Below are 14,058 nucleotides of genomic sequence, written 5' to 3' on the forward strand. Positions count from 1 at the left end.
CCAAGTGCATCAAGATACTGCAGTGGACCAAAGAAGAAGAAGCTCAGTTGGAACATTTCAATGACCACCAGGCATAGGTCCTCCCGACGGAGGAAGAAGAAGCAACCTCGTAGGATGACATGAGAGAGAGGGTGTCAGTGGAAAGGAGTGATCTGGAGGGCACAACGGGACACCAGGCAGGTCCCAGAGAGGCGACATCTAAGAGCAGGCCCCCTGGCGGAGACAGACCATGGCTGAGAACTTCCAGAAGAGGCACTGAGATCGCCTCTGGTACCCCAGTGAGACAGACCGAGCTGGCAGAACAGTGGTAAGACCGACCAGCCCGGTAATTAATGCACTAGGAAGCACATAGACTTTGGGGGCTTTCCGTTCACACTTGTTTAATTGTTAAAGGGGAGAGATATGTAGTGTCGCGCTCTAGTCGTTGCGGTGTGACGCAATGACGCAGAGGGCGGCTGCCATTTTGCTGAGACGCGTGGAGCCCGCGAAGAGAGATAGACGCGGTTCCCGGCGCTCTCGTGCCTGTTATTTTGAATAAAGCACTTACATGCCTACATTCTTGTGCTCCTTATTCCAGTCCTATATAAATGAATATATGCTACACTCGTAAGACGATGGTAAAATGTAGGCATGGCACCCGATCACTGTATTTTAATTCCAGCATGCTGATGTGTTTATAGGACGACAAGAATAAATTGGTGTAACTGTATCTAGTTGAATTCTTTTTTGTCTCTTACATCTTTATATTTTCCACATTATATTCTTCTTTTGCAACTATGTACATCGCTTCACTTTTCCATTTAAGATGGACTTGATATGTGTATATATTTTTTTAATTCTGTCGGTATGGTGTACATAATAAATGCCGGGAGGAAAGTAATTTGCGCACTTTGGCAACACAGAAATGGCATCATCTTATGACTATTAACAATGCTAACTTATTTGACATCAAATGAAAAAAGCCCTCTGTATATTGAACATATGTGACGTATGAAATAGACTGTAATGTGCACCCTGTGATGTGTAGCCTTACTCTCCAAATACGGATGTATAGCGTTGGACACTTTAACATTGAACCTTAAAAAATGTGGCCAAGCTAGTAAGGAGCAATTAATTGTTGTATTAATAAACTCACAGCCGCTCTGTCCTTTATGGAGCAGTCTTCAAATTAATTAGGAGCGTGTGCACCGCTGGACAAAACATTGTATAAGTTCAAGGTTTTCACTGCTTTCAGCAAAATACTAGTCTTTTTTCAAAAACTTTAAAGTGATCTGACTTGGGATACAGACATTTTGGGTGTATGTTTTGACTCCTCATGTAAGGTTGCTGTGAAAAATTGAGTATTGCAGGATATTGATTCCACCAACCCTGCCAAAGTAATTGGGATGGCGAAGGATGTTATTTTATGCATATTTGTAGGAAGTTATACGATCGCTGAGCAGGTGCAAGTCTAGCTACATGTAAGAGAACGCTTGACCGCTGGATCTGGTTTTCCGTATGCGTGGGATGTGTGCAAGTAGGAGTACATATGAGCGAATGCGCCTCTAAGATTTGTGACAGTAGATGTGATTGTTGCGATGTGCTGGTGTCGATGGTATTGACTTGGGTTGTCATATTGAGTTTGCTCTCAGTGATCATCCCAAAGTTCGTGGTGGGGGTGGTGAGGGTAGTGGGGGTGGGTGTCGGTCCTAGCTATTTTGGCTACCAGGTGGAGTCCCATGGTGATGTGCTCTTCCTGAAGATCACAATTTTGGTTTTCAGATTCAGACAGTTGGTCTTCATCTAATGGGCAATTTCAGTCATGCAGACATTTAATTTGATCCAGGTACTCTGCATCTTGTCCTTGAATGACAGAATGATGTGCTTCTAGTCGACATAGGAGAAGATGTTCATGTTGTCCGAGCAGATGATGCTACCTGAAGGGATTTTTATGCTTTCAAGAGGGTCAGGCTTAGAGAGAGTCCTTGCATAACCTTGCAGATGATATCGCTGCTGTCTGAGGTGTAAGGCGCCAGGCTTACTGACTAGGTCTTTCCAGTCAGCAAGGAGCCCTTGGATTTTGATGTGTTGTAGGCGTTGGATGAGGATGGAATGGGCAACTGTCAAATGCTGCAGAAAAGTCCGCGAGGAGGAGGGCTGCTGTATTTCCTATGTCCAGAGTCATGTGTAAGCCATCCGTGGCAGTGATGAGGGCTGTTTCAGTGTAGGGGTTGGGTCTGAAACCAGACTGAGTCGGTGGTTAAGGAATTCAGTAAGGTGTCTGTTGATGATTTTCTCTATGACCTTGGCCAGGAATGGTAGCAGGGAGACCAGTCTGTAGTTGGCACATGTTGAATGGTCCATGGAGGGTTTCTTCAGCAGTAAGAGGACAATTGCATGTTTCCAAGCATTTGGGAAGGTCACAGAAGAGGTGGAGGCATTCAGAATGGGTATACGTATGGCACTGATGGGTTGCAGTCCTCTGGAATATGCGTTGTTGGGTAAGGGGTATGACTGGGACCCTGAGTTAAATGAATTCATGGTGGTGGCGGTTTCTTTTGGAGTGATGATGGATCATGTGTTTAGCATTGGTCCTTTGGATAAGATCGGGAGGCATTTGGCGAGTTTCTTCAGGTCTGGTTGCAGTTTGAAGTTGCTGTAAATGGTTGTGATTTTCATGCTGAAAACTTGAGAGAGCTTGTTGCAGAGGTCCTGCGAGAGGGTGATTGGGTTTGAAGCACCCACTGGTTAGGAGAAATCTTTGCTTCTGTTGGTGCTGGGATCATTGCAAACTGCGTTGTTCAGTGTGGATTTGAATGTGCTTCAGCATTTTCCTGGTTCATTCTCCATTTCCGCTCAAGTTGTTCAACTGGCTTTGGGTCTAGATCTTGTGTATTGCTGTGTTTGAGGGGGGCAGAGATTCAGTTCAGAAGGTGATCCACATGTTGAAATTCTTGATGGCTTTGGGGAGGCTGTTGCTGTGTTTGAGTCGGAGGGGGTTGAGAGCGGTGTTTGTGCCCTTGTCAGTGATGCTGTTAATGTTTGTGCAGGCTGGTCTAGCGGTGGTGCATGTGTGTTGGATCGGGATGCTGAACTTAATGAGTGCTTGGTGTGTCCAGAAGAATGGTTTGGGCTAGTTGACTCCTATCTTGATGAAGGTGATGAAACTATGCTCCAGGAGGTGTCTGGCAACATGGGTATGTCCCTTTACTTGCTGCATTAGGCTCAGCTTCCAAGGTCTTGGATGAGTGCTTTTGAGTTTGCATCCGCGTAGTCTTCCACCTGGAAATTTAGGTCTCGGAGTAGGAAGTAGTTGCTAGCATCGAGGACAAGCAGTGTGGCAAAGTCTGTGATGGTGTTTGTAAAATTGGTGCTCGGTCCCAGTGGTCTTTAGATAAGAATGCTGCTTAGCGTTAAGTTAGCTGTGACGTGGAGTTGAATGACAGGTGTTCCATGTTGGAGGGTGACGTATCTGTGTATGTAGTGCAGCTGATGGTGTTCTTGGGGGTGATGGCTATTCTGCCTCCAGGCTTGGAAAGTCTGTCATACCTGGCAATCTTGTAAGTGGGGGTGTCTGTGTCGATATCAAGTGCCTATACAAGGTTCATCTAGGTTTCCGTGAGGAAAAGTAGGTCTGGGGTATTGCCGTGCAGCAGGTCTCAGATCTCTGTGGCATATTTGGTAAGTGAGCGGGTGTTGAGAAGCACACATGTAAGTATGTATTATTGTGCGGGTTGTTGCAGGAGGACTGTGAGTGTGAGAGAGCGGGGATTGGCTGCTGTTAGTGCGAGTCAGGTGAGTTTTGGGTGTAGGTAAGAGCATGATAAGTTGCAGGAACAGTAGGTGAATGTTCACTGTTGTGTGGTGCAGCAAGGCAGCAGCGCTTCTAGCAGTGGCAGGGCTTGAGAGCGCAGAGGGTCGCAATGTGGTAGCGGATGGACGGGGAAGGACCAAGCTTCCTGGAACTTGGTGCACTTTGGATGCAATTGACACGGCTTAGGCATACCATCAGCACACGCTTTGTGTGTTCACCACACATTCATGCTGTGGCAGGCATTAAGTAAGTCCTGGGAGGGTGAGGAGTGATGTCACTTCCTAAGCAGGTGGATGATGGTAAATTTAGTGTTGTCACTACCTGCACAGATGGATGATAGAGCGATTTGGGAAAGAGCAGAGAGTTGATGAGATGATTGAATTAAGAGATAAATAGAGATGGTGGTTGTAAGTCTATACACTGTCAGTAGAAAGTTTTTCCTCGGGCGTTTTCTCCTTGTAGTATGTTTTGAAACCACTTACATTCCTTTAGTCTCTTAGCTAATATTTACATCAAGCGCAGGCACCTTGGATAGACTACTTCAAGACCCAATCCAGTCTGAGTCTCAGAAAAGGGAGGATATGCCGGCTCGCCAGTATAGGGAGAGAGGCGAGGTTTACAAGGAAAACTGCCTGTTACAGTTCACAATGGCAAGCTTCACAAAAGTAGGACCGACTCAGGGGGTTGGGTACAAACAATAACAACCTCCCACAACTAAACCACATGCACGTTTGACTATCATACTGTGCGTGTCTGTGGTACGATTCTATTGTACTTCGTTTACTAGCCTCAGTAAGTGGGGCTGTACTATATGTACTTGAGGTACATGACAGATGATGCACGAGTGAGTACATTTAACTGTCAAGTTTAGGCAGATGCGATTACATACTGCTTCCCAACCACTATTCTTTCAATTAATGTATTCCTCTTCACGATTTCCAGGTGTCGGGCAGTCTGAATTTGCTGTAGCAAACATGGTTGATATGTTTGTGTTGCTGCTGCCCCCAGCTGGAGGAGATGAATTACAGGTATGTTGCTGTGAATCGGTGTGTACGGTCTGACAACATTGCTTACATGTAATGCTAGTTCTTTTGTACTGGTGCTTCTGATTAAATAACAGTTTGAACAACTGTTATCATTCCTGGTCTTTAACAACGTTATGGCTTTTCTCACTGGGCCCAATTCACAGTTTTGTTTATGAAAAGCCAGAGGTTTGTGCATCATACATTTAGAACTCCAGGTTGCACAGATGCCCAGAGCCTAGGGAATTTACAAAAAAAAAGTCTTGCAGTGTTCAGGGTAAAATTGTAGGTTTTTTTCTGTGCATTCCTGTTCCTTCAAGCCTACTTCAGTAGATTATTTGCATAGTGAACAATTCCCCCGTCTACCCTGTGGTTGGAATGTGGTGAAAGTGTTTTTTCTCAGGCAAATACTTTTAAATGCGTACCCCCCTTCACTACACCCTCATTAAATATGGTACGGTTCCTTCCCACTCTAGAAATGCATTCGTTTTATCTGCATTTACAAAGTGTCAAAAGCCAGGCAGAATGTTTGCGAGTACTCCTCTATTTTTCAAGCTGACTTTACGCACTTAGCATGGCCACAGCATTTGTAATTCCACCAGTTTACGAGTTGTTTTTCCATTGTACTCAATTTGTTCTGCAGGTGTAAGTCTCTACTGAACCTGGTTCACGGAATCTGGTTCTTGTAATATGAACCCAAAAATGCAAAAGTCCTCAAAACAGTCTGATTTGGAACCTCTGAATTTAGATAAGAGCATTGAACTGAAAAATCCCTCGTCGAAGAATTGGATGGACCTCTACGGATATTGGATACTGGGTCAGTCGTGTAATTGTGCTGCTGGACTTGTACCGATTGAGAGGTTGGCTCGGGTAGAAAATGGCCCTTTTGTGCCTGAGCCATCCACTCTGATTTGCTGAGTTTTGTGCAGAAAGCACCACCCTCTACTGTAATCTTGCTTGTTTCATGGTCTTGCCCCACATGTGCATATCTTTTTATGAAAGTGTCTACATAGGCAAATACATTGAAACGTTTGGGAAAATGTCTAGAACCATTGAATAATAGGTGCTTACTTGGTGTTTCAAACTAGATTCTGATAAACAGAGGAGATTGTGTTCAGCTGCAGTAGTCGACCCTGTACACAGCTGTGCTTGCTAGTGGGAGAAGAGTCCCATTGAGTAATTCAGTGATGGTGTTCGATATTTGAAGGGAGTGGGGAATGGTTTGGGCCGATTAATGGGGTAATCATGTTCATGCTGTAGTTCAGACAGACCTAGAGCCTCATAAAGAGTTACACTGTATCATTTTCCCCACCTCCATAGTATTTGGATTACATACACTACTCCGGGTGATATGCCTAGATATCACACCGTGGATCCTACAATGCAAAGGTAAGTAAGACTTTTTCAGGTTTAAATTACAGTTACTTTTCTTCCATATAAAAAACACAAGTCAACAGAAATTTTTAGGAACAAAAACTCTTAGCATTGGTTCGTATGGGAAAAAGTGTGTTAACGGTTTACAGGTAGGTAAACGACCTGCAGTATGGCTTTTGGGTGTTAGGACCAAGGTTTTCCAAGGTCCAGTTAGCCACTCAGATTGCACCACCAGCCGCACTGGGGTGGCTGGGTGCATAGTGCAGGAGCCCAATATTACCCAATGGGGCTAAGGGGGCCTTCTGTCAGGGGCTGTTTTTTTTGTTTTTTTAATATGTTTATTGGTAATTTTACAGCGTAGTAACCAAAGCAGAAACAGCGTTACACAGGGATGTATGACGGTACCACGCGTACTTTTACAACGCGTACCGTTACCACGCTACTTTTACCACGCAAGTCGTTACAACGACTTGCGTGGAGGGGCGCTGGATAGTAAATTATTTAATTTACTATTCCAACTCCAGTCCCCGTGGACTCTAGGGAAAGGAGTTGGATAGTAAATTAAAGTATTTACTATCCTGGAGCGCCCCCCAGCGCATTTCGTTGTAACGACCTGCGTGGTAAAAGTAGCGTGGTAACGGTACCGCGTTGTAAAATATGCGGGGTAACCATTGTATACCGTTACACAGACATTAGTACGGACATATACACATCCTCCATATGCAGTAATTCTACATTAGTACATCTCAATGATACCTTGTCACAATGATAAAGTTATAACAGCTGGCAGCACCTGAACTCAAGCCCCGCCCCTGTGACACGTCGTCAGCCTGTGGGCCAACTCCGCTAACCCTCAAGCCAGGAAGAAATGAGAGGGAGACAGTGGTCCGAGACGAATAGGGGGTCAGCTACGTGCCGGGGTCTCTGTTAGTAGGGACAGCCACTGTCTGGAAATCTGTGTCTGAGCTGTCAGGGGTCTCTGGAGTGTTCCTCTTAGTAATGTATAAGGACCAAAAGTTTTCGGGTCTGTTGCGTGGGGGGAGCAGCTCACTGTAATTTTCTGTTTGTGTACAGCAGAACAGCATATCTCTTGACCATTGTGCCAGTGTGGGAGTCGGGCTGCGCATCCAACAAACGGCAATGCATCGTTTAGCCAGGAGAAAAGCCATATACACCAGACGCCTGCGTGACTTAATAAGTGGTTTGGAGTAGCCCAGTATGGCCAAAAGCGGATCCGGGGCTAACTCCATCTCCGTTACGGCGGAACGTTTTAAGCAATGCCTCACTCAGGTCAAAAATTGGATGAGCAACAACTTTTTACGGTTGAACACAGACAAAACTGAAATCATTGAGTTCGGTCATAAACCTTTCATTTGGAATGATTTATGGTGGCCCACTGAAGCAGGAGCTTGCCCTCTCCCTGTCGACAAAGTCAAAAACCTTGGCTTCTTATTAGACAAAACTCTCCTGCAAAGCCCAGGTGAATCAGGTGACGTCCACAGCATCAAACTGCTCAGGAAAGTTCTACCTTACATCCCGGCCACACTAAGGAAAACTGTGATGGGAGCCCTGGTAATGTCCCGGATAGACTACTGCAACTCCCTCTATCTGGGAGCAGGGGAAAAACAGCTGTCCAAACTCCAGGTTATCCAAAATGTGGCGGCCAGAGCATTACTGAGCCTCCCCAGACGTCACCCCACGTCTAATGCCATCCGGGAGCTGAACTGGCTCCCGGTCAGACGTCACATCCAATTTAAAGCTCTCTGCCTGGTTCACAGATCTCTTCATGGTAAAGGACCTGACGACTTCAACAACCTACTCCTCCGCTATGTACCCTCGCGTACATTGAGATCTGCTACCCTTGACTTAGTATGCCAACCCAGAATAAAAAGAGCCCGATTGGGGGGGAAAGTCCTTTTCTTTCCAGGCAGCTAAAATCTGGAACTCGTTACCCCCAACACTTCGTGCCCAAAAATCTAAAACTAACTTCAGAAAGGACCTAAAGACCTGGCTCTTTAACTAAATCGATCTGTCCCCCTGCCCTCCCCTCTCCCTGTATCTTAGCGCCAAGACGCCGCGGCATTCGTGCGCTCTACAAATATTTCAGTCAGTCAGTCAGTTACACGATTCACCTTGTGAAAAACCTTCTCCCAGAAGCGGGCAATCCCAGGACAGGACCACGCAACATGGAGGAAATCGGCAACCAACGTTCCGCAGTGCTCGCATTGTGGACTCTCGCGAAGGCCTTAGCGATGAAGTCGCTCTGGTGTATAGTACACCCTATTTATAAATTTAAAGTGGACTAACCTATGGCGACCGTTAAGGGATATTGTTTTGGTGCTCAGGCAGCAGTATCGCCATTTATAGTCCGACAGTTCCGTCTGCAGGTCTTGCTGCCATGCCAGACGTGGTTTAGTGTATGCGCCGTCTCTAGTGGCCAATGCAGTGTGGTAGAGTGTAGACACCAGTTTGGCTGGAGATTGCGCCTTGACAACAACAGTCAGGGGCACGACCTCCGGGGGCTCCGTCATGTTCTCTCCGAGGAGCACCCTGAGAGCATGTCTTGTTCTGTGTAGCTGGAACTGTGCCAAAGCCGAGGGCGATTCCGCCCCTTCCACAATGTCCCCCAAGGTACGGGCGACACCACCACAAAGAGGTCCCCCATAGTATGCACATTCAGCGACCGTAGTGCCGCAATGACTCCTCTGTCTCTGCATGGCGCCAATCAGCAGCACCAGTCGAGGCGAGCCAATGGGGAATACAATAGGCGAGCGCGTTGAGTATACTGTGCCACGCGTGGGTAACCGAGGTTAGAGAGTCTAATTTACCAGTGAGCCTGTCGCGGGGCAAAAATAGAAGAGATGGCAGCGGTTTGGGGTCGGCAACAATGGTTTCTATCCGTATGTGTGGAATATCAGTAGGGCTATGTATTCAATGATATGCATGGGAGCCCTGTGCTACCCTTTAGTATAGTTCGAGGTCAGGAGCACTCGGGCCACCCAACGCGTACGGGATGGTCAATATTTTCCAGGCCAACCGGGGCTGCTTGCCCGCCCATGCCAGGTGGATCATCAGCGACTGTTGACGTTAAAAAAAATTATAATTTGGATAGGACCATAGGGATGTTCGTGAAGAGGAAGAGTAAACGGGGTAGTACAATCCTGTTCATCAAAGACACCCTGCCCATCAATGACAGTGGGAGGCAAATCCAACTGTCCACGTCATCCTACAATTTGGAGATGGCGACCCCATAATTCTCCCTCAGAACAATCTCTGAATCAGTATGTAGCCGGATGCCCAAATACCGCACCGGGTCTGTAGTCCTTAGTAGCGGACATTCAGGCTCAAAGCATACAGTGGTAGGTATCGGGGGAACATGGTGGACTTGCCCCAGTTAACTTTGATGCCTGAGAGGGAGCCGAACAGTACCACCTCGCGTAGCACAGGCGAGAGATTGGTCTCAGGGTCTCTGACATATAGAAGGGTGTCGTCAGCATACGTAGGCACAATGAGTCGATAGTGTGGGAATCGGATGCCCCTCTGTCCATGATATTCCCACAGGGTGCAATCTAATGGTTCAGCAGTTAGGGCATAGAGGATTGGGGATAGGGGGCATCCTTGTCTTGTTCCCCTGTGAATTGGTATGGGATCGGTGACCAGGGAACCAATCCGGATACTGGGCGAGGGCTCGTGGTATAATGCTGCCAATAATTGTAGGAATACCGTCCCGACACCCATGCAGCTCAAGACATGCCTCATGAGGGGCGATTCGACTGAGTCGAAGGCCTTTTCCATGTCCAAAAACACCGCGATTGCAGGCACCTCTGGGCGCGTGTGTTGCATAGTAGCGAATACTGATCTTAAGTTATAGGTCAGATTCCGGCCTAGGCACAAAGCCTGCCTGCTCTGGGGCGACTAGGGTGGTGACCAGAGGGCTAAGACGGTTAGCGAGTATCTTCGCGAAGTTCTTCGTATCGATGTTCATGAGAGATAAAGGCCTGTAAGACAAACAATCACTCGGGGGCTTCCCCGGCTTAAGCATGGCAACCAGAATCACCTCCCGCATAGTCAGAGGCATGGTTCCAAAGGTACACATGTCTTCGAATATTGTAAGCAGGTGTGGTAGTAAAAGGTCCTGGAACGCCTTATAAAAGGCGACGGTAAGGCCATCACTACCAGGGGCACTCCCTGCCCTCATCTCAGAGAGAGCCAGAATAATCTCACCACGTTCGATCGGCTGCATTAGTAACTCGCGGTGCAGGTTGGTCAGCCATGCCAGTTCTATATGGGACAGATAGTAAAGGATACGTTCCTCCGCGACCGATCCTCGCGAGGAATAGAGATCTGCATAATATTCCCTGAACCTCTCCGCCACCTGCGTCTCCATTAGCGGAGATTCCCCCAGCGCCGATTCCATATTTGGTATAGCTGTTCTGTCCCATCGTTGTTTGATGATCTGTTCAAGGACCCTCCCCGGTCTCTCCCCCTCACCGTACGCTCTGGCAGTGGCATATTTCCCGAGATGCTTTAGCTCGGCATCTGCCTCCTCGTGATATTCACGCAGCGTCCGCGTCAGCTAGTTGTCAAGAGCAGTATTCTGCTCAATCTCACGGGTAGATTCTAGTTCTTTTAACTTACGCTCCAGCGTTGCCAGTCGAAAAACGTATCGACTTGAGAACTCCTGAGTGCATTGAGATAGTAACCCCCCTGATATATGCCTTAAATGCTTCCCAGACGGTCTAGAAGGAGTCCACCGATCCCACATTAGCCTCAAAGAACGTCTCGATGGACAGGGACAATTCCTCCCTAAATACACTGTAGAGAAGAGAATATGGTGGAAAGCTCCATGAGAACGGGGTAAGGTGTGTTTTGGGGGAAACCAGAGAGATTAGTAATGGGGAATGGTCAGAGTAGGTGCGTGGTAGAATTGTGCATGCACAGACCTGCTGAAGTAAGTGTCGGGAGGCAAAAACCCATAATCTATTCTAGTGTGGATATTGTATTGTGCAGAGTAGTGCGTGAAGCCACCCTGTCATGGATGTTCGTGTCGCCAGATGTCGTCCATGTCATATCTAAAAAGTGTCGACTCAACCACCCTCGCCGAGGCCGAAGGTCGTCTGTCCGGGCCATCCGACCTGTCAATAGCGGGTTGTCTGGTAAAATTTAAATCCCCAAAGTGCATCGTCTCGGGCATATGGCTGCACGATCGCCGTCAGGTTAGTGTAAAAATCTGGATGGTCGTAGTTAAGACCGTAGACGTTTAGGATAACAAGTTCCAACCCCTTCTCGTGGCATCTGGAGAGGGTATATCTACCTTCCTGATCCGTTTCCAGGGGTGTCAAGGTTACCAGTGACCTCATGTCATGACCCCTCTAGCGTGTGAGGTAAAACCCGCAGAGTGAATGTTGTCCACCAGACCCTAGGTGCGTAACATGGGACTGTCCGGGTGTAGGTGTGTCTCTTTCAAGAGGGCAATGTCTACTCTGTGTCTGTAGAGATAGCTAAGGATTTTGCGGACCTTACAATGGTCGTTGAGACCACGTACGTTCCAGGTGAGCAAAACCAGTGAGTCAGGGGTGCCTTCAAAATCACTCATAGGCATGTTAGTCGCGAAAAGGTATGTCATAGCGGATCCGTCAGAAGCCGTGTTGTCTGACCGCACCATGTCAAAACTGTGTAATGCAACCCAATATAACGGTCAAGATCTTCAAGAACCCCCCAACCAGAACCTCCCCCCATACTTGTGCAGGAATAGAAGCATGATAGGTCAAGCAGTGCAGTCGAAACCTTGCAATACAGTAACCTGCAAAGGTGATCAATGGCAAGAAACAAATAACACCTATACAATACAAGCCCCTCCCCATGCCCACCAACACCTGCCCGACCCCAACTTGACTGCGATCCCATCCCTCCCTCCCTGCCAACAACCCCACCACCCTGCCCCAAACAATAAAACACATCCCAGGTGCGATTCACTCCGAGGTGGATGTAGCTCGCAGAATAGAATGGTATTAATGACCAAGTGGGGACATACTCCGCAATCTGCCAAACAGGGATCCATTCAGCTGCGCTGTAGTGTAATAGAGCTAAGCCGGGCTGGGCCCACCACAGCAATGTCGTGGGTTGCGTCCAAATATCAAAGTTATCGCTGATACAGCCCAAATCTATACTACTATGCTGAATCAGGCGGCCACCACTCTCACTTATGTCCCAATATAATAGGAGCTCGAAGGAGGGCACAGCTATATGTGGCAGTAAGCCCTCAACCCCTCGTGTAGCGGTGGTATAACAATCTGTCAGTTGCCCCGGGGGGGCCCAAAAGACCAGACACAGGTGCACAAGAAGACACTCCACGGAAACCCAGACCCACCAGGAGGAAACCCCCCACTCTCCCACAACTCAACAGTCGAAGTCCGGAAGCAGCGTTCAGTTCTGCTCATCCAGCGACCCCCCTGCCCCCCTCCCCCCCTCCCCCACCCCGCGCACTGCTTCAGCCAGGAGTTGTCTTTCCGGGGAGGTGCGCTGCTCCTTCGCCCTGCCCTTCAGCGCTTTTTGTTGTGCCTTAGGGTCAGTGAAAATTAACGAACGTCCCTGCTGGTTAATTTTTAACTTAGCAGGGTACGACATAGCGTAATCTGCTCCAAGATCGCGTAACTGGCGTTTCATGGGGGCAAACAAACGTCTTGCCTCTTGCACCCATGCTGTGAAGTCCGGGAATAGCGAGATTGTCGACCCCTCAAACCTCAGCGGCTACTTCTCACGGGCCAGGCGGAGGGCCACATCCCTGTCCCCGTAATTTTGTAATTTTGCTATTATTGGTCTGGGGGGTGCCCCCAGCTTCGGTCTCGGGCCGAGGGAACGGTGAGTCCTCTCCACTACAAACATCTCGGAAAAGAGGTATCGCCCAGGAGTGTTTTCAAAAGTTTTTCCGTGAAGAGTTCCATATTTCCAGTGGGAGTATTTTCGGGCAGGCCGGTAATGCGGAGGTTACTGCGCCTGGAGCGAGCCTCCAGGTCTTCTGTCGTGTCCTGCAATATCTGGAGTACCTTACCCAGCTGCTTATGCTTTGTGTCCAGGGTGGTCTGGTCCTCCTCCGCCTCTTTTAGACTTCGCTCTGACATATCCAGTCTTTCAGCGTGTTGGTCTAATCTTTCGTCCATGCGGTCCATTCTATATGTAAGAGCGTTCATCTTGGTGCCCAAAGAAGTTATCCTGACTTGCAGGTTCTTTTCCATGTTTACCAAGAGGCCGCAGACATCCTGGTCCGGGTCGTCCGCGACTTGTTCTGTCACCCAAACCATCTTCAGGGGTGGGTTCCCCCATCTTGGACTTGCTTGGGTCGAACAATAGTTTCGACTGTGTCCTGTCCACACGCCACATTCTCCCAGGGGCACGGGGAGTACCCTGTGGCCGGGCGGATATCTCTCAGAATGGGAGCTCCCCAAAGCTCCGACGTTGCCCACACAACCTCTCCATCAGCTCGCCTCCTGAATCGTCACACTTCGCTAGTGTTCAAAGAGGGGGGGGAGTCAGTCAGCGCGCAATCCCCGACCCCCACTTCAGCCCCCAGCAGGTAGCCCTTGTGTATTTTCGGCAGGGCGGAGGGTACACAGTAGGCCTCAGTGTGACACCCTGCGTGGCTCAGCACATGCCCCAGCTTCAGGTAGTATTGTGAGTCCACATGCGGCAGTGGCACCATGAGGTGATATCCCAAGGCTCCCACAGCGTGCCCCTCTTCCTAAACAGAGTGTAGATCAGCTCGCGAAGCCATGCATCCACCGCAGACAGTGGCAGTATCTAGGCCCGAACAGGCCGCAGTTGGTCCAGGCTGCGCAAGTAGGCTCAAAACCGCGGGCCACTCCATGCAAC

The 14,058-nt window shown here is 48.4% G+C and overlaps 1 protein-coding gene across 4 annotated transcripts in view; it reads left to right on the forward strand.

Moving 5' to 3' along the window:
• Positions 1–14,058, forward strand: part of MMAA (metabolism of cobalamin associated A) — a 191,192-nt gene that overhangs the window by 73,782 nt on the left and 103,352 nt on the right. For all 4 annotated transcript variants that reach the window (XM_086962256.1, XM_086962258.1, XM_086962260.1 and 1 more), the window contains exon 5: positions 4,736–4,821. In XM_086962256.1, coding sequence (XP_086818382.1) covers positions 4,736–4,821 — 86 coding nt within the window. The remainder of the gene's footprint in view (positions 1–4,735; positions 4,822–14,058) is intronic.

Source organism: Lissotriton vulgaris, chromosome 3_1 (assembly GCF_964263255.1).
Source record: "Lissotriton vulgaris chromosome 3_1, aLisVul1.2, whole genome shotgun sequence".
In the NCBI taxonomy this organism is placed as follows: domain Eukaryota; kingdom Metazoa; phylum Chordata; class Amphibia; order Caudata; family Salamandridae; genus Lissotriton; species Lissotriton vulgaris.